This window comes from Saccoglossus kowalevskii, chromosome 13 (genome assembly GCF_978046115.1).
Source record: "Saccoglossus kowalevskii chromosome 13, keSacKowa6.1, whole genome shotgun sequence".
Classification (NCBI taxonomy): domain Eukaryota; kingdom Metazoa; phylum Hemichordata; class Enteropneusta; family Harrimaniidae; genus Saccoglossus; species Saccoglossus kowalevskii.
The window spans coordinates 17,189,652-17,211,524 of NC_140653.1; the positions used below are offsets into that span (position 1 = coordinate 17,189,652).

Here is a 21,873-nt window from a genome sequence, read left to right on the forward strand (position 1 = left end):
CTCAATTTTTCAATTGGGGCTATGGTTGTGGTTTAAAATAAAGATTTTACAGTACCATACTGAGTGTTATAGTATTTTCATGAACATTTGCATATTGTCTTCAGCACAGCTTAAATGATGTACAGTTGCTTATTGTAATATACCTGATAGTTTAGCTAGCAAGTGTTGTGGAAATAAAATGTTTGTCATTCTGTAAAAATCTGTGCATATTAATTACCTAATTTGCATAATGATTAGAATGGCTCCTGGAAAAACAGTGCATTTTATAAATTAGTCACTAAACTCACAATCAAATATAATTGAAACTGCCTTGGAGTGCCTTACCTGGTCAGTTTATTTTCGAGCTATTATGAAATATACTTGACAATTTCCCTAATTATTGTCATCAAATATATAAGTACACAACATATTTTTCTAATTCCACAGATTGCATACTATGAATGGAATGAGGTGACGAAGAAAGGAGTTGAAGAGTGTAAAGTTTGGTTAAAACAACAAATCGACTCGGCAATAGCTAGATAATTATATAGATGATATTATCTTGACGAGCTTGCATGTGATGTCTTCTGAACTCTTGCGCCACATTAGAATACAGTTTGAAATAACTGCATACTAGCAACCAGATTACACAAATAAACCTGTTGCTGGAAAAAATAGCTAATTAAAATTGGCTGAAAAGACCCACAAGTCTACACATCCTGATACATTGAGCCAACCTTTTGAGCTCAATTTTGTCATTATCACACAATTGGTACTGGTATTTTTTTTTATGACTGCAGGACATCGGAAATTGGCAGTGATTGATTTGATAGACATAACAAGAAGTGTGGCCATCGATGACCTCTTGTTGGTATTGTCAAAGCATTATGTATCCGAGTATTTTAAGTACACCTTCAACGCTGTCTTGCAATGCTATCATAAAAAAAATCATGTAGAATATTGTGAAATATTTATCTATATACTCACATAAATATGATAACTTAACTTGTGGCTGCTCTGTGTTATTTCCACTGGCATCTTGAGAACCTCTCATCAGATTTCAAAGAAATTGTGTACACATTTTCTGGGATATTAATTACCCCAATTTGCACAATAAACAAATTCTTGGCTGTTTCACTGATATTTAGGTTTGATTGAAATCTCAATATTAAATTAGGGAATATTCTTATTCCATAGATATTTCAAGAACCACAACTGGATTAATGTAATTAAATTGTTTTAAACCTAGCAGCAAATATAAGAAAGCCATCAGAGATGCCAGAACTATGGCACTGTTTCTCAGGCACAGTTTTTACAAGCATTGCAATATACTGTAAAATACTTAATTTTTGCTTGGAATACATTTTCGCTAAAGGAATGATACAGTGAAAATAAAATGCAGTGAATATACCTTTTTACCTATATTTTATATTCAAGTCCTCAGAAATCAGTAAAAATAAATTCCACACAAAACACCCAAAAAGTCTTCAGTGAAAATTAATTCCAGCTAAAATAAAGTATTTTACAGTATATCTGAGGTCACATGACCAAATATGTTGATAGTGAATGCAATAGTACTCCTGATATATTTATGCATTTCAATGAGGCCATTAAATTAATGTTCAGATCCAGTGTGAAACGTCTTCAAAATAATCACTGGTTGACTGTCTATCTGCAAGTGTTTTGTACAATATTTATGCATTTTGAGTTTTTATAAGGCAAATTTTTTGAGGAGGGGGGGGATTAATTCTTTATTCCATTAGATTTGTGTGATTCTCAAAGAATTGTGAGATTATTGATCAGAGAGAAGAAATAAAATAAAATTTTATTCCATGTGTAATCTTGTTTTCATCTGCGCGAGAGTTTGATACTTTGATCGATACTCCCACGAAAATTCAACTTTGACTTGTTATGCGGCGGGCAGGGAAAAAAAATGAAGATAAAAATATTTTTTTTTATTAATTTTTTCCACTTACAATTCAGTGGGCGCAAGAAATTACGCTGAAATAAAATTTTATTTTTATTTCATTTTCGGCTCCTGTTCATTTGGCGGGTTCGCGAAACAAGGGATAATAAAAATCTGGCCTAAATATATTGATAGATCTTGTGTGAAATGATTTTAATAAAGCACAAGTTGGATGTCAATCTACAACAGTGCTCCTGATATAACTCTTAAAAGAGGTGGACTGATGCAAGGTGTCTGGTAACCACTATATCTCCCCCCCCCCCCCAACATCATGTGTCGGGGAATAGTAATGCAAGCCCATTCTACAGCACAACTTTAACAACATAACAGTACCGTTAGTGCATAATAACATGTTTTTATTAATATTTTATATACAATATTTACATGTATAATAGATACTACAGCTGCAGACACTTTTTGCAGTTTGCAATACCTGTACAATGAACAACTTTGGTTTTAACAAAACTTATTTAAAATGCAAACAACTTTGTTATTTCTTCATTTTTTTTCTTTTCTCCTTTTCTTCTTTTTATTTAATACTTTATCTGGATTCTGGAAAAAAACAAACACATTTATGATGTATAACATCACACAAATATACTTATTCAAGTTTAAACTGGTCATTTTATCGTCAGTGTTGTGTAGTTTTGTTCAGCCACACAACTTAGCTGAAATCTGAGGATGGAATTTTGCATTGTTATATATAGAAATGAATATGCGAAGTGAAAATGATACTTCAATGCTCAACTATATATTTTGATTTTGATTCCTATTGAATCCCAGGGAAGTCAAGTTGATCATCCGTCTGTTTTTCCCAAAATGAAAAAAGGAATATATGAGAAGGCAGGGAGTTTCAGCATGTTACAGAATACATGGAGGGGAGGTCAGAGAGTTGCAGAATACATGAAGGGGAGGGCAGAGAGTTGCAGAATACATGGAGGGGAGGGCAGAGAGTTGCAGAATACATGGAGGGGAGGGCAGAGAGTTGCAGAATACATGGAGGGGAGGGCAGAGAGTTGTAGAATACATGAAGGGGAGGGCAGAGAGTTGTAGAATACATGGAGGGGAGGACAGAGAGTTGTAGAATACATGGAGGGGAGGACAGAGAGTTGCAGAATACATGGAGGGGAGGACAGAGAGTTGCAGAATACATGGAGGGGAGGACAGAGTTGTAGAATACATGGAGGGGAGGGCAGAGAGTTGTAGAATACATGGAGTGGCAGAGAGTTGTAGAATACATGGAGGGAGGGCAGAGAGTTGCAGAATACATGGAGGGGAGGACAGAGTTGTAGAATACATGGAGGGGAGGGCAGAGAGTTGCAAATACATGGAGGGGAGGGCAGAGAGTTGCAAATACATGGAGGGGAGGGCAGAGAGTTGCAGAATACATGAAGGGGAGGGCAGAGAGTTGCAGAATACATGAAGGGGAGGGCAGAGAGTTGCAGAATACATGAAGGGGAGGACAGAGAGTTGCAGAATACATGGAGGGGAGGGCAGAGAGTTGCAGAATACATGGAGGGGAGGGCAGAGAGTTGCAGAATACATGGAGGGGAAGGCAAAGAGTTGCAAAATACATGAAGGGGAGGGCAGAGAGTTGCAGAATACATGAAGGGGAGGACAGAGAGTTGCAGAATACATGGAGGGGAGGGCAGAGAGTTGTAGAATACATGGAGGGGAGGACAGAGAGTTGCAGAATACATGGAGGGGAGGACAGAGTTGTAGAATACATTGAGGGGAGGGCTGACAGTTGTAGCATACATGGAGGGGAGGGCAGAGAGTTGCAGAATACATGGAGGGAGGGCTGACAGTTGTAGAATACATGGAGGGGAGGGCAGAGTTGTAGAATACATGGAGGGGAGGGCAGAGAGTTGTAGAATACATGGAATGGCAGAGAGTTGTAGAATACATGGAGGGGAGGGCAGAGAGTTGCAGAATACATGGAGGGAGGGCTGACAGTTGTAGCATACATGGAGGGGAGGGCAGAGAGTTGCAGAATACATGGAGGGAGGGCTGACAGTTGTAGAATACATGGAGGGGAGGGCAGAGAGTTGTAGAATACATTGGGGCAGAGAGTTGTAGAGTACATGGGGGGCAGAGAGTTGTAGAATACATGGAGGGGAGGGCAGAGAATTGCAAATACATGGAGGGGAGGGCAGAGAGTTGCAGAATACATGAAGGGGAGGGCAGAGAGTTGCAGAATACATGAAGGGGAGGGCAGAGAGTTGCAGAATACATGAATGGGAGGGCAGAGAGTTGCAGAATACATGAATGGGAGGACAGAGAGTTGCAGAATACATGGAGGGGAGGGCAGAGAGTTGCAGAATACATGGAGGGGAGGGCAGAGAGTTGCAGAATACATGGAGGGGAGGGCAGAGAGTTGCAAAATACATGAAGGGGAGGGCAGAGAGTTGCAGAATACATGAAGGGGAGGGCAGAGAGTTGCAGAATACATGAAGGGGAGGACAGAGAGTTGCAGAATACATGGAGGGGAGGACAGAGAGTTGCAGAATACATGGAGGGGAGGGCAGAGAGTTGCAGAATACATGGAGGGGAGGGCAGAGAGTTGCAGAATACATGGAGGGGAGGGCAGAGAGTTGCAAATACATGGAGGGGAGGGCAGAGAGTTGTAGAATACATGGATGGGAGGGCAGAGAGTTGCAGAATACATGAAGGGGAGGGCAGAGAGTTGCAGAATACATGAAGGGGAGGACAGAGTTGCAGAATACATGGAGGGGGGGGCAGAGAGTTGCAGAATACATGGAGGGGAGGGCTGACAGTTGTAGCATACATGGAGGGGAGGGCAGAGAGTTGCAGAATACATGGAGGGGAGGGCAGAGAGTTGCAAATACATGGAGGGCAGAGAGTTGCAGAATACATGGAGGGCAGAGAGTTGCAGAATACATGGAGGGCAGAGAGTTGCAGAATACATGAAGGGGAGGGCAGGGAGTTGCAGAATACATGGAGGGGAGGGCAGAGAGTTGCAGAATACATGAAGGGGAGGGCAGAGAGTTGCAGAATACATGGAGGGGAGGGCAGAGAGTTGCAGAATACATGAAGGGGAGGGCAGAGAGTTGCAGAATACATGAAGGGGAGGGCAGAGAGTTGCAGAATACATGAAGGGGAGGACAGAGAGTTGCAGAATACATGGAGGGGAGAGTTGCAGAATTCATGGAGGGGAGGGCAGAGAGTTGCAGAATACATGGAGGGGAGGGCAGAGAGTTGCGGAATACATGGAGGGGAGGGCAGAGAGTTTCAGAATACATGGAGGGGAGGGCAGAGAGTTGCAGAATACATGGAGGGGAGAGTTGCAGAATTCATGGAGGGGAGGGCAGAGAGTTGCAGAATACATGAAGGAGAGGACAGAGTTGCAGAATACATGGAGGGGAGGGCAGAGAGTTGCAGAATACATGGAGGGGAGGGCAGAGACTTGCAGAATACATGGAGGGGAGGGCAGAGAGTTGCAGAATACAAGGAGGGGAGGGCAGAGAGTTGCAGATCACATGGAGGGGAGAGTTGCAGAATACATGGAGGGGGGCAGAGAGTTGCAGAATACATGGAGGGGAGAGTTGCAGAATACATGGAGGGGAGAGTTGAAGAATACATGGAGGGGAGAGTTGCAGAATACATGGAGGGGAGAGTTGCAGAATACATGGAGGGGAGGGCAGAGAGTTGCAGAATACATGGAGGGGAGGGCAGAGAGTTGCAGAATACATGAAGGGGAGGGCAGAGGGTTGCAGAATACATGGAGGGGATGGCAGAGAGTTGCAGAATACATAGAGGGGAGGGCAGAGAGTTTCAGAATACATGGAGGGGAGGGCAGAGAGTTGCAGAATACATGGAGGGGAGGGCAGAGAGTTGCAGAATACATGGAGGGGAGGGCAGAGAGTTGCAGAATACATGGAGGGGAGGGCAGAGAGTTGCAGAATACATGGAGGGGATGGCAGAGAGTTGCAGAATACATGGAGGGGAGGGCAGAGAGTTGCAGAATACATGGAGGGGAGGGCAGCGAGTTGCAGAATACATGAAGGGGAGGGCATAGAGTTGCAGAATACATGGAGGGGAGGGCAGAGAGTTGCAGAATACATGGAGGGAGGGCTGACAGTTGTAGCATACATGGAGGGGAGGGCAGAGAGTTGCAGAATACATGGAGGGGAGGGCTGACAGTTGTAGCATACATGGATATACAAAGAGTGTAATTTACCCTTCCTTCTCTTATGAGCTTCTTTCTCTTGTTTATTGTTTTCCTCTCTCCAAAGTCTTGTTCCTCCAGTCTCTGAAAGAAAACATTACAATACCTGCTTGTAAACACCTGTTTCCAGCCACACAAAATGACCATAATTTGAGGGGGGGGGGGGGTAATTCACCATACATACAGTTCACACTGTTAATAAGACCATTTACAACTACATGCAGTATATTTTCAACAATTTCACCCACCATTTCAGCTTCTCTTTTCGCAACAGAGACTTCATTAAGTATTGTCAAAACCTCTTTGTCATCAACTGGATACTCAGTTAATTTTGTATCTGAAAATGAAAAAAAATGTGTTATATCATGTGCTGAGCCACATTTTAATTTTAGTAAATCATATTGGTTGATTCAAGGTTTAGTAAAAAAAATGGAAATAATACGAGTAAAATTTAGGATATTGTGCTAATATTTTGTTGATACAATTAACTTTTTCGTTTTTTTATCGATTAGCTTTTGAATGACATCAAAATGTGGGTAGAAGAATTGTCTGTATTTTTCTCACACTGTAATATCTTTTTTATTTTTAAAGAAAACTGTGACTTTTTAACTTTTTCTTAACATAATTAACTAGGTTTCGATCATATGGTAAATATGATCTATGAAAATGAAATCAGACAATAAATCGTGAAGAAAATACTTCATTATTGGGAGCAGTTGAAAAATTTCTTAATCACAATTAAAATCTCAACTTAAGGCAGTTTTCTTGTTATAATTTGCATCAACCATTCACACTAGCATTCTACTTACTGATCTGTTTTTCGATTGCCTCAATTAATTTGACATCATATTGCGTCATCAGAGTTAAAGCCATTCCACCACGACCTGTAACACAAACATAATCACTAGATGTTCTGTCAATGCATTTCACATAAAGATGGACGGGGCATGTTCAGTATACTGTAAAATACTTTATTTTCGCTTGAAATTTATTTTCGCTGAAAGGATGATTCCGTGAAAATAAAATCCAGCAAATATACTTTTTGTCCTATATTTTACATTAAACTCACCAAAAATCAGTGAAAATAAATTCCATACAAAATGCCCAAAAAACCTTTTCAGCGAAAATTAATTCCACCAAAAATAAAGTATTCCACAGTACTTCTAAAACCTAGATATGTGCTTCTGAAATTGCACATTCCATTCCTAAAATATATATAATGATTGTAACAAGCGTACAAGGCTCAAAGAATAACTTAATTATAATATTAGTTATAACTTTTATGGGAAAAAAAATGGAGAGCAAAATAATTACATGGTTTTAATCTGGGGTATATTATGAAGTCTATATTGATGTGTTTCACTTCTATGGGTCATTGTAATGAACAATAGTTGGGCAGTAATATACATCGTATATACACATGCCTGCAGACTTGTGAATCATGTCTCGTAAAAAAAATTCCAAAAATAGTTTTCAGTGATTTATGGTAAAAGGCATACACTGTAAAAGTTATCAATGATGGCCGATAACAAATCCACGTCTAGTACCTCCAACGATCCCAAAACATTTTGGGCAAGGCAAAACAAAAATGCTGACAAGAGGTCACTAAGCCTTGAAGTGACCATGACACATTGCGACAAGGTGGCCTACTCACCTGCTCGAGCAGTTCTTCCAACGCGATGTACATAATCAATAGGAGACCATGGTACATTGTGATTAACCACCAGTTGTACAATCGGAATATCAAGTCCTCTACTGGCTACGTCTGTTGCTAACAATATTCGTACTCTTCCAGATTTGAACTGTGCTAGCGATGCAATACGATCTCGCTATTGATAACCAAATAATTAATGCAGTCAATATTTGTGTCCCATCAAAGAGAGTTGTGTACTTAATACATATAACAAATCACAGTATCAGTGTCTCGGTGAGTAGTCGGTAACCACTTTATTATTTAGGTTGTTCATTTCTACAGGGACCCCAGCATTATAATGGTCTGAATATGTCATTTTGATTGGTCAAGAGTGTACTGTAAAATGACTAATTTTCACTGGCTTTAAATTTCGCTTATTTACCATTTCAGGCATATTCAGTGGGTTTTAAATTCACAGTATTATCATTTAGATAATGTGTTCTATGCTAAATTTTACATATTCAATGGGTTTTAATTTAGCGCATTTTCCAGTCAGCGAAATAAGGACAAATTTAAACCCAGTGAATAATTAACCCCTTTACAGTATTTTTAATTATGCAAGCAGTGGTTGAACAGATGATGTACCACAGTTTTTCATGTTTAAAATTAGACCCAAAAGTGAATAACACACAGCGAGTAAATCCGAATGTCAAGTGAAATCAGGCAAAATATAATTTTGCACTACAGACATAGCATGTAATGAAGAACATTTGAACCTTTTGGGTATTTTGAATTCAGAAGAGATGCACGAGAAAAACATTCAGAATTACGCAAACAACGCCAAAAAAAATGATTGCTGTTTGCTTGTGAACTTTGTCAAGCCAAAAAATGTAATAGGGCATACAACGGTAATCGCAGTCTGTATGATGCTTACATTCATTTCATAGACCACCACTGCAGTCAGTGGATACCGTATACATGTACCATTAGATATTACACAACTCCCTCTATATATGCACTTTCCTGTGCACAAATATATTGTGAATGTGCAATATCTTATGGTATATCCACCTGCAGCAGTGGCTTAATCCTTAAATGTCAGATGAAAGTTTATTTTGGAAATATTATGAAACATTTTTAATACTGGAGAATTTCAATATAACTGATTAAACTACAAATGTACATTATTCACTCAGTAAAACCTCAATGGCAGTGAATACATGCCTTACTCAGAATGCAACATTTACTTTGAAAGCAAAGCGGCAATACTTACCTGAGGTATCATAGAATGCAGAGGAGTACATGGAAACTCCAATGCTTTCAACATCAAATACAATGACTGACAATTTCTGTAAAGAAGTACATCAATAATTTTTTAACCAATCTATATTTATTTTGATTCTCAGAACATACAAAACAACAACAAATATTGAATATTGTAAGTAACATCTATATTTGGCAGTCATTCGTGCTACACTTTCAGATATGTAAATATTGTAATCACCACTTCCTTATATGGCAGTCATTGAAACTACATTTTCAGATATGTAAATATTGTGATCACCACTTCCTTATATGGCAGTCATTGAAACTACATTCTCAGATATGTAAATATTGTAATCACCACTTCCTTATATGGCAGTCATTGAAACTACATTCTCAGATATGTAAATATTGTAATCACCATTTCCTTATATGGCAGTCATTGAAACTACATTCTCAGATATGTAAATATTGTAATCACCACTTCCTTATATGGCAGTCATTGAAACTACATTCTCAGATATGTAAATATTGTAATCACCATTTCCTTATATGGCAGTCATTGAAACTACATTCTCAGATATGTAAATATTGTAATCACCACTTCCTTATATGGCAGTCATTGAAACTACATTCTCAGATATGTAAATATTGTAATCACCACTTCCTTATATGGCAGTCATTGAAACTACATTCTCAGATATGTAAATATTGTAATCACCATTTCCTTATATGGCAGTCATTGAAACTACATCTTCAGATATGTAAATATTGTAATCACCACTTCCTTATATGGCAGTCATTGAAACTACATTCTCAGATATGTAAATATTGTAATCACCACTTCCATATATGGCAATCATTGAAACTACATTCTCAGATATGTAAATATTGTAATCACCATTTCCTTATATGGCAGTCAATGAAACTACATTCTCAGATATGTAAATATTGTAATCACCACTTCCTTATATGGCAGTCATTGAAACTACATTCTCAGATATGTAAATATTGTAATCACCACTCCCTTATATGGCAGTCATTGAAACTACATTCTCAGATATGTAAATATTGTAATCACCATTTCCTTATATGGCAGTCATTGAAACTACATTCTCAGATATGTAAATATTGTAATCACCATTTCCTTATATGGCAGTCAATGAAACTACATTTTCAGATATGTAAATATTGTAATCACCACTTCCTTATATGGCAGTCATTGAAACTACATTCTCAGATATGTAAATATTGTAATCACCATTTCCTTATATGGCAGTCATTGAAACTACATTCTCAGATATGTAAATATTGTAATCACCATTTCCTTATATGGCAGTCATTGAAACTACATTCTCAGATATGTAAATATTGTAATCACCACTCCCTTATATGGCAGTCATTGAAACTACATTCTCAGATATGTAAATATTGTAATCACCATTTCCTTATATGGCAGTCATTGAAACTACATTCTCAGATATGTAAATATTGTAATCACCACTTCCTTATATGGCAGTCATTGAAACTACATTCTCAGATATGTAAATATTGTAATCACCATTTCCTTATATGGCAATCATTGAAACTACATCCTCAGATATGTAAATATTGTAATCACCACTTCCATATATGGCAGTCATTGAAACTACATCTTCAGATATGTAAATATTGTAATCACCACTTCCATATATGGCAATCATTGAAACTACATCCTCAGATATGTAAATATTGTAATCACTCCCTCCATATATGGCAATGTATGATTTGCATGAATTGTACTTACTTGCACGTATTTGAAAATATAATCATTGAATAATCTTCCGTCTCAGAGCAAATCTTTTGTAAAATGTGAACTAAATATGCATCTCTCACTTTTGCTGGAATAAGCACATATTTCTGATCTAGTTGTTCAACTGTAGCTATTCTGTAAGATAAAAAGCATCAATTGGTACAGTGAAATTCATTAAGGCATGAAATTTAAATATAAAATATTTATAAAACATACCCTGGAAGACCATCATATTTCATTTGAAACCAAAAAATACCCTTCCATTAACTCCATTAAAATCCATTTGGTAATGCACATTACCCATAAGCCTTAGTTTTCAACCACTATTTTAATAAACACTTAGAAATTTTATTTTGAACAAGTTATTGTTAATGACACAGTCCCTGTCCAAAATTGTGTGATCTGACATATCAATTTGATGCTGATGAAGTCATTGAGATTAGATTGAAACCATTAACAGGAGATGGATTTGTAAAAAATTATGATTTAGTGCTTTTACACGAGAATTGGACATTGGGCAGTCATATTGAATCAAATTACAAAAATAATGTTCATGTTGATGTATCTATTGGTATACTATCTTTGTACGAAATTTAAAGAGAAACGTTCATTGCATTCAAGAGAAAGTAGCATGGGTACCATGAAAAACAAAATGGCGGCCAGTCAGCCATATTTGTTTGAATCACGGAAAAAGTATGCTGTGCACCTATAACCAAATATGTATGATCATCATACCAAGTTTGATCCAAATCGGCCCAGTCATCTCTGAGAAACAGCTCCGGACATGTAAAAATGACGATTTAGCACTTTTACATGAAAATTGGGCATTGGCCAGCCATATTGAATTGAATCACAAAAATCATGTTGGTGCAGATGTATCTCTTGATATACTATTGTTGTAGAAAATTTAAACAGAAACGTTCATTGCATTCAAGATAAAATAGCATGGGTACCATGAAAAACAAGATGGCCGCCAGTCGGCCATATTTGTTCGAATCACACAAAAAAAAATGACTTGCACCTACAACCTCTGATCCAAATCGGCCCAGTCATCTTCGAGAAACTGCTGCGGACTTGTTTAGGTATCAGAAATAGCACATTTTACACCAAAATGGCCACCAGTCGGCCATTTTTGCTCTGATCATAAAGCAACTTGACGCGCATATGTAAGACATTATGTATTGTTTTCATGTAAAGTTTGAATAACGACTTTCACAAAATTTCATCCTAAGGAATGCCCTCAAACTATCCAAATGCTGAAAATAAACAGTATTTCAAATTTGAGTTTCGGGCAACACCGTTGAAAGTAAACATTGTTTGGGCTTGATAGTCAGTGCCCATGTATGTGCGAAATTTGTATTGTTAAAAATTGATTTTCTCATAAATAAATGTGCTATTTTAATGAAGTACAAACACAAATTTTAATGTAGACATGACGTGCACTAAATACCAACTTTGATATTTTGGAACTCTGTTGATGTGTTCCAATCATCCCAGAAAATATCTAGTTAAACCTTGGTAATGTCTTGTTTTTGTACTACATTGAACATTTAAAGACATTATCTTTGTATGTATGGAACTAATGTCTTGTACATGTGGTGTGATACACACCTACCCGCAACTATTTATATTTGGTTCAAAATAAATGCAGAAAATTTGATAAATGTCAAAAAGTGCAGAAATTGCATGATGGGAGAATGATGGGGTGGGTCTGCCATTACAGTATGTAATAAAATATATGAAAACCCTTCCCTCATATTTAACAAGTGTAAACAATTGAAAAAGACAAAACTTACTCTGCCTTGGACTGCCAGAAGAATGGTTTATTCAAAGCCAATGTCTGCAGTTTTTCAAGTTTATCCGTCAACGTGGCACTGAATAGTAGCGTCTGTCGCTTCTCGGGAAGAGCATCAAATATAACTTGAAGATCCTCTGCAAATGTGTCTTCTAAAAGCCTGTCGGCTTCATCAAGTACCTTGAAATAAAGTGAGATATCTTTAACCCTTTTCCGGTCAGGGGAGTTTCACGCTATCAGGTTAAGTCGTTGAAAAACGGTCATGATTCAATGCACTCCAGTAGCCAGCATCTGAGCATGCTATCCTGCCAGACATTTTTGCAAAAATAGGCCATAGTTAACAGACTGTATCGACCACAGTTTTCACATTTTTTGCAATCTGTTTGCATACACACTTCATTACCACCATGGACAACAATTTCTCGTATAAAAAAAATCACCGTTTTATTTCAATACACATTTTTTACTGTCGTTAAGTAACGATGTTTTGCCCTTTGTACAGTCTCAATAAACACGTGTTAAACATTGAAATAAATATTGCTTAATTGAAAACACATTACAAGCAAGTACAAGGTCACTACATGAATGCAAGTTCGAAGTAAGAAGAAAAAAAAACGCGTGAGTATGGGGATATTTGGGACATGTACGGGGGAAAACGTGTTTGACGTACTCGACCCGTTAGCGTACATTTCAAATTACAACGTATATTCAACGACTTGAACTACATGTGTAACATATTACAACGTACTTTCCGTGACTTAACTGATGTTATATTCAAGCTCTAACGTATATTAACCGACTTGACCGGATGAGTAAGTCCACACTTACAACGTATATTTAACGACTCAAACTGAGACTGAAACGAACGAGAACGTAACTGCAACGACTTGATCGGGGTTACCTTCACACGGTAACGTATATTCACCGACATGACCACATTAACCAACTAAATATTTCAACGTATATTTAACGACTTGAAATAAAACGAACTAGCGAGAACGTAACTGCAGGGACTTGGCGTGTATATATACTCACGCAGAAACGTATTTCCACCGACTAGACCCGATGAACTATCCTGACATTAAAACGTATAAATACCGACTGAGCATGAAACTAAATTAATGATAACGTATTTTCACCAACTCAAACTATTGTACAGTTCGTGACGCTGTAATAAGTCCCAAATTTATTTGTTGTACGCCTTTCTTAGTCGTCCACCCCGGCGGGCTGCTCCCATGCGTCTGCCTGATGTCGAGGGCTGCTCTTCTGTACTTCGTGTTTGTGTTCCCACGGTGCGTTTTCCCCTCAGTGCCATGTTGTGATGAAAAGCAGCGAAACATTCGCCCGCGTGAAGGTGAACTTTACAAATTGGGCATCCTTTTGATGTTTCTGATAATCGGCCACTCGCAGTTTTTCTCCCGTCCTTGCTGCACTGCTTACACGATTTTTGACGCCCGGATAGTCTGCATATTTCGTGCGAATCCATGTTTTCACTACGAATAAATGACGTGTTACTTGGAAGAGAGCCAACTTCTCTTATGGATTTTTGAATTCTACTCGAGTGTCCACCAATCAGTTGTTTACCTGTGCGGATATTGAAGAATTTGTGCGTTACTTTAGTCGTGCGATTCAATGCCTTGAAACATTCATAAGCATTGACCAATGCAACATCTATGAGGTAACAGGCCATGTAGATCCACCAACGATTGTTTTTTCTGCCCGTGTGATAGTATTTTCGCCTTTGGTTAGAACGATCCACGCCACCCATGTGATGTCTGTAACATTGTAACGATACAGGCACGTGTCTCTCGTCATCTACTGCTTCTGCCGACGTAGCCAGTGGGGGATAGACTGTATTTAAAATCAATATTTGCGCGCTGTCATCCTGGTATGCAGTAATATTGATAGTGTCGTCCGGTCTAGTTGCTGCTTTCATTTCACCAATTTTCAATTTCAGCTTCTTGCTTTTCCCTTCAGGAATTAATTGCGGCGGCATGGTTTTCCGATTTCGTCTGCTAAAACTACCGACCATGTACACTTTCTTGTCTTGTAATTCAAGGGCTGTGTTAACTGACGTAAAAAGCGAATCACAGAAAAGAATATGGTTTTTTTCTGTGAAGGGCTGTAGCAACCGGTGTGTTGTCTTCTTGATTGTCCCAGTTTCTTTCTTTCTCCCCTCAATTGTAGTTTTATATTTCACCCCCAAATATGGTTCAAAGTTTGCAATGTAAGACGTTGTCGAGTCGCACACCTGCCATATTTTGAAGCCATCACGGTCGGGTTTGTGGGGCAATCTCTGCTTAAACTTGGACCGTCCCTTGAATCTAATCATACCCTCATCAATCGAAATTTCCTGTCCCATCTGGTAGTATCGCCGACAATTTTCGAGTACGGGTTTCAGCCATGGGTTGATTTTATACAACGGGTCGGCCTCTGATCGTTGACGGCGACGTTCAATGTCAGGATCCCGCCGTGGGTCATTTACTGGATCAGCTAAATGAAAATAACGCATTAGCATTTGAAATCTGGCCCGAGTCATTACTGATGCAATTCCCATGTTCTGCAGAAAGGGGTCACTCGACCAATAATCGTCGATTGCTGATTTGTGATCAACACCCATACATATCATCACACCAAAGAATGCTTGCATTTCAATGAAATTTGTATTACGCCAGCGGGCATTTAATTTTTTTGCAATGCATTTTTGATGATATTTGGCGTATTTATTAGTCTCGGTAGAAGCCAGTTCTATCAGTTCTGGTGGGATAAATTTGTAGAAATATTCCACCTCACGAGCATATGAAGGCAGTTCGAAAGTTGGTCCAGGTTCGGGTTCAAAAACTGGAATAGTAAATATATCGCCGTCTTCCTCCGTGGCCATTCTCCATTCACCAGTGCCGGAGGCAACATAATCGAATGTAGCACCAATTTCTGTGTCGGATTCAATTTCAATGTCGCTATCGAGTACAGGTGGGTAACGTTGCTCTAAAAAATCGTCATTCTCAGCACGATCTTCATCGATTTCTGAATCTGTATCATCGTCAGTTGCAACTATGAAATCATCTGGTATTTTGTGTCGTAGCTCACCCGTTTTTTCGTCCAATACAAGTTCATCATCACGCGTGTCCATTGGCGATGCGTGTGCATACACAACACGTTTTTTAATAGTTTGTTTTTCGGGGAAACTCGCAAGTGTTGATTGTTCTGTACCGCATACATTTTCTTGTACCATTTCTTTGGTGACATCGACGTTTTGTTGCGTACTCGCTGGGTCGATATGTTCAGGCCCCTGCTTTTCTGCGTTGGCAGTTGTGGCGGATGTCGACGGTTCCGAATCGCAAACATTGTCTTGCAAAAATTGTATCACATCTTCGACGACACGTTGTATTTCAGCGTGACCAACTTCCGTTTCTTCGGCATCTGCTTTGTCGGCAGCTGGCGATTCAACCACTTTACGGTTCGTCTTCGATTTACGTTTGCCTCCTGGTTTGCCCCTGCAGTCCTTCAAACGGTTTTCTTCTGTAATCGCATGTTCATTGACAGAGGAGACAGTCTCCGACTTGCGTTTGTTCTTATTCTTTTTACGCCTTTTCTTGAGTGGACTATTATCACTGGTGTCCGTGGTACGCTCGGCTGGTAACTCACCGACGTCAAATGTTTCCTTTGCTTTGGATTTCTTTCTTTTTCCACGCTTTGCTGGTGAAAAATCTGTCGTGTCAATGTCAAACTTATCACTCCCCGTGCCACTGCACGATTGACGCGTTTTCTTCAGTTTCCTTCTTGCCTTCATAAAACACTTTCTATCTGTATAGGACGGCATATTAACGTATGTGTCGGAAAGGAGGCACACAGCGAGTCTGGGCTTTATCTCACTTTCTTCGGCCATATTTATACTGAACGACCAGATGTCCACAAGACTGCATCTCCCCACAATTTGAATATTTATTGTTATGTAAATAAATATGTTATTTTTTCGAACACAGATTGGTTACAATTTGCATACACATAAAATTGCATATGCTAGCTCAGACGGTGAAATCACGTGGACTTTAATATTTCCCACCAGCTGTCCCGGTCATTTTACGTTGGTGATTGCCGACATTCCAAGCTCAGCCGTTGGAATCCGTTATGCTATTCATTCTAAGTGCCGGGACTATTTGCCAAGCTGGTCAAAATACGTTACTACCGTTATAACCGTGAATCGTGTCGTTCAAATACGGTTGTAATGCTGCAGTTTGCAATGTGGTCAAGGCGGTTTTTTTACGTCGTCGCAAACGTCGCGTTGTGACGGTAAAATAGTGAAATGAGCAGACAAGAGTATAGAATTACATTCTTTATTACTTGGTTAATTTATTTGACTTGGCGTAATCGAAAACAAATTCTCTCCCTCCATAATTTCGCAAGTGTAAAATATCAGGTTCCGTACAACGTATTATAAACGCTTGACCGTCTGAGCAACCTAAATAACAGGCCGTTTTTCAACGACTTAACCAGTTAGCTAGCTGGAGTGGGAAATTCTAGCATACCCATATTGACGGCGGTTTTTCACCGACTTGACCGGAAAAGGGTTAAGGTAAAACGATACTTACATGCAGGTCACACCATCTCAGGTTGTGATGTTAATCAATTCAATTTTGCCCAAAGTATGAAATATTTTAGTAAGCTATGATACCAGCAAGAAATAATTGCATTGCGATATTTAATGATAGAAACCAGTGATATGGTGATACACGGTACCACATGGTTACATCAACTCTTGTTATTATTGAAAACTGGCTTAACAAAAACTATTTTTTTTGTGAATTAATGATAACTTTAATAATTCAATAACATTTTCAGAAAGTTACTGGGGGTATCTGTACACTTTTATCACCACTGTCTACTCCTACCATCTACATCCAATAACTCCTAGTTTTAATAAAAGATGCCAATAACAATCATTAACATATGCTGTTTGTTTGGCTCTATTTGGCAGAAAGTAGTTCTCTCTGCATGGTATCTTTCAAAAGTTACTACTCACTAAAAACTTGATTTTCTTCAGACTAAATGTGTTGGAACTATTAATATGATCAGCCAATCGACCAGGTGTTGCTATGACAACATGTGGTTTATCAGCAAGATCCATCCCTTGGCGCATGACATCTACAAAAAAAACATAGAATGCACATGGTTGGCAAAAAACATAGAGAAACTATTGAAGCCTTACCAACAAATAATTAAATCTGGGAACAAGGGTTTCATAACTAGAAAATTCCAGCAGTTATTATTGTAAGCTATTTGTTCAAGCCAAGTCGTACCTGCCACACACTGCCCGACCCACCCCATCTAAACACATCCAGTAATGGCAATTGATTGATCAGAAAACGCCCCACCCCCCACTTTTGATCAATCTTTATATACAGGGTTACATTCAGCAAAGCGCCCACCCTTTCAAAATGCCACTAATTTCAAACTTGGTCTGAGTTAAGGACCCTGGGCGCTAACGCGATGAGAACGGTATATTTAGCTTTCGCTAAAACCAAACCAAAACGTAGACTAATGATACAAACTGTCTATATAACTGGCTGTATGGTGCAATGCATTCTGGGAATTACAGTCAAACATCGCAAGAGGACACTCATAAATATAACCACAGATCAAGCATAATGAAAAAAGTGAACAAAACTAAGACTTCTAGCCTTGCTCGAACTGATTACAAGACCAGTTACTAAAATATTGCCATCAATTGTACCATGAACATTTTCACTAATTGTCATATTCAAATTAAAGAAGATAAGATTTGTTGTCAGTCAACAATACTATTTTTTTCATAATTTTCAGTTGAACTCAAGCAACTTACCTCTACCTCCAATGATAACAGCATCTTTCAAACCTATTGGTTTACCCAATATTCTAAATTGTTCTGCAATCTGGAAGGCTAATTCCCTGCAAGTAAATGGACAGACAGCAAGGCAAAACATGCACCTTTGAATCAAATCTGTAAATGTATGTTTGAGAATCACTGAGAGATTAAATGAATGAACGAACGGACAGACAGATGGACAGACAGACAAATTGTGCTGAGAAGTGATTACAAATTCTCATATTGAATACTGTAAAGGGGGTAATTATTCACTGGGTTTTAATTTAGCTTATTTCGCTGACTGGAAAATGCGCTAAATTAAAACCCAGTGAATATGTAAAATTTAGCATAGAACACATTATCTAAATGACGAAACCGCGAATTTAAAACCCACTGAATATGCCTGAAATGGTAAATCAGTGAAATTTAAACCCAGTGAAAATTAGTCATTTTACAGTACAAACTAAAACCTTCTATCGAACTTTTGAAATGTCCTTATGAAATTTTCACTTTCAAATCAATTAAAACTAAATTAATGATTACATACAGTGATAAAATGTTCTGCTGTTTCATTGCCAAGTATTACAAACAACTATTCACTTCAAACTTTTTCTTGATTGTTGCCATTTGCGGCAAACATCACCAATGACGAATGGGGTACCATGCTCAAATAAACAATTCGCACACTTACCGTGTTGGAGTCAAAACAAGTGCATATATACCATAGGGATCTTCACAAAGTTTTTGCAATATTGGTAAAGCAAAAGCAGCCGTCTTACCACTACCAGTTTTAGCACACCCTAAACAGTCAACACCTATTAAATAACAGAATATACATATAAATGGATTGTTACAGGATTTACTCTATTTCTTCGGTAGAAATGATGGATTTGAAAAAGCAGTAAAAAGAAACCAAAGTTTGCTGGAATCATCCGATAAATACTGTGGATCTAATGCTACCCAAAGTCAAACCCCGAGACTACAACCCCCAGTTTAATTGTGTACATGTCCCTCTAACTTGTATTCAAGGCTGGGACGCTGGAGGAGAACGCCATTAAATAAGATAAATTCAAAATATATTAATGTAAAAATGTGTTTTAGCTAGCATAGAGCTAATCCAAGATTCTGCTGATTTAAAATAAAGTATCTTCTCATAATAAGACTGTTGTGACTTTAGCTATTAAAATTAAAGCGGGGGACTAGTCACCTGCGCATGCGCCAGATGGCCATAGCGTGTCATTGTTTACAAACAAGCATCTATCCATGAGCCTTTGCATTTTTAGCGTGTGTTGTTATTGTCGCTTGGGACTCAATTCCCGCGCATGCACAGGTGACGACCCTCCCACTTTAAGACTGTTATTCATGCATTCAAATGGTAGCAGGTCAACTCGACCCCCATACAAGTGTAGGTAGTGTCCATATGTTTGTGTCGGTGACACACTGCTTTGTCGATTTCACCGACTTGTGTGGTTAATGGTAGTACGTTGTCGATTTCACTAACTTACGCTAATACCTACATAGGTGGCCCCAACGTACACTAAAGCAAGCGAACAAACAACATGGTGATTTCGTTCTATTAAAAAAAACTTCTCAAATGACGTGTGGTCCATTCAGCTTGCTATAAGATTTCAATAGATTCGTTGCATCTATTTCACGATCGTTATACTTTTCCCATAGATCAAATAAGCAGGCATTAAGGCTTCTGTAGATTTTTCTCTGGTAACGTCTGAGTTTGTCATCCCTCACGAGCTTCACATGTATACTGGTTAGCAGAGCATCTTCATGGAGGAGTGGGATAATAACATAATTGGAGACCACTACGCCCGGCTTTACCATTTAATTTTCGATGTCAGCCTTCAACGTCGTTATTGGTGCGGATATATATTTTTCATGAAAATACTCCATGAAGTATTCATGGTCCATGTTTTTCTAATATATTCTACCAGTCTACCCAGATTTGGTATTGCTGCATCCTTTAGCACTGTAAACGTTACAGAAATGCGTTCGTGTGGATGATAAGGGAATGCCATCAACTGTTTGATAGTTTTACCACAGTCACTTAGTTTGTATTTGTATTCAGTTGTCAAACCATATTGCCTCACAGGCGCTCGATATGTTTCTGTGATAATAAAAGAAATATACAATAGGGGTCGAGAGACCGCTCGGTCATAATGGTTACAGGGCCAGGCGATCTATCGACCCCTTTTGTATATTTCTTTTATTATCACAAAAACGTACCGAGCGCCTGTGGGGTAGAGTTGACCAGAAGCTCATTCAAATAAACTAAATCAGTACGTTATGTCACATTTAACGGCGAGGTAAAACATAATTGACTGTTATTAGTAGCGACGCCTTAACAGCTGACTCCATAGACGTTGGTCGATGACACGTGCATTTGTTTTGGCACGCTTGGCCAACAATCATACAGGAAATAGTCGTTACAAGACTTACCTTCAAGAATTTGGGGTATACAGTAGTATTGTATAGGTGTTGGTTTTGTAATACCAACAGCTTTACACTGTTTCACCAACCAGTCATTCAGTCCTAAGCTGGAAAATTTCGCGTTCACACCATCTTCGAGCTCAATGTCGGCCATTTTACCTTTCAATATCCGTTCAAGATGCATGCTGGGAAATTGGGCAATATCTAAGGTTGACCTTATAGGTTTCACACCATGAACATACAAACTGGACAGTGAAGTACTATTAAACTGCAATCGAAAATCGTTTTACAAAGAATGAGGAAAATTATCTTCGTAAATTAAACCAATTGTATGTGCTATTATTCTATTGTCATCCTTTATTTTGAAAAAAAAAATTAAATTCTAAAATTGGCCTTGGAAGATCATGAAAAACCATGCCAGAAACAATGGCCAAATTTAAACTTTGCCCACATGTGTGCAATGTATCATGGGAAATAAATAGTGTATTGTATAGAACTTAATTCATTCAATGGTACCAAACTACCAGGAAGTGTCATTGATAGCAAGACTTATTTTTTTACCCATCAAATAGCACTCTGTTTTCTATTCATTGTGACCACTATTCCACTGACGTATGTAAAGATGGTATTTGCAATGGAATGCGATGCGATGGCGAGAGAAAGGAACACTACTTGGGTGCAAAAGTGATGTGACTGACAATTTCAATGAGGACTCAGCGGCCACCAAACATCTATTTTTATTTCACTCGCTGTATCCTAAAGAAATGAACCTATTTTTCATTTCAAGCTATAAAATTACCAACTACTGCACATCAGTGTGACCTTATGTCACAACTGATATTTTCACAATCATTTTTTCAACAAACTTTCACAAAATCATCAGAAACGACTACACTACACTTCTGCTGCGACTGAAATTATTTTGGAAGAAAATCCATCGACAAGACACAACACTAAAAAAATACAAGCTTT

General features: G+C 38.4%; 2 protein-coding genes across 2 annotated transcripts in view; one reads left to right on the plus strand and one right to left on the minus strand.

The window, feature by feature from the left end:
- Positions 1-1,812, plus strand: part of LOC102807968 (non-canonical pre-mRNAs endonuclease FASTKD5, mitochondrial-like) — a 15,300-nt gene extending 13,488 nt beyond the window's left edge. Inside the window, exon 7 of the mRNA XM_006817465.3 lies at positions 427-1,812. Coding sequence (XP_006817528.2) covers positions 427-522 — 96 coding nt within the window. The 3' untranslated portion in view covers positions 523-1,812. The remainder of the gene's footprint in view (positions 1-426) is intronic.
- A 468-nt stretch (positions 1,813-2,280) lies between these two features.
- Positions 2,281-21,062, minus strand: LOC100378423 (putative ATP-dependent RNA helicase DDX49). The gene is made up of 12 exons (XM_002735515.2): positions 20,911-21,062; positions 19,151-19,274; positions 18,457-18,542; positions 17,638-17,759; positions 12,619-12,797; positions 10,817-10,957; positions 9,041-9,116; positions 7,789-7,963; positions 6,944-7,018; positions 6,383-6,471; positions 6,147-6,218; positions 2,281-2,497 (listed from the first exon to the last, which is right to left on the minus strand). Exons 1-12 carry the CDS (start codon positions 21,053-21,055, stop codon positions 2,444-2,446), a joined length of 1,338 nt encoding a protein of 445 aa, XP_002735561.1. The 5' UTR covers positions 21,056-21,062; the 3' UTR covers positions 2,281-2,443.
- Between the last annotated feature and the right edge of the window lie 811 nt (positions 21,063-21,873).

Coding starts and splice junctions, on each gene's coding strand:
- LOC100378423 (XM_002735515.2), bottom strand. CDS start 21,055: ATGGCCGACATTGAGCTCGAAGATGGTGTGAACGCGAAATTTTCCAGC. Junction 7,019..7,788: donor TGGAAGAACTGCTCGAGCAG/GTGAGTAGGCCA, acceptor TTTGTGTTACAG/GTCGTGGTGGAATGGCTTTA. Junction 6,472..6,943: donor GGCAATCGAAAAACAGATCA/GTAAGTAGAATG, acceptor TTTCATTTTCAG/ATACAAAATTAACTGAGTAT.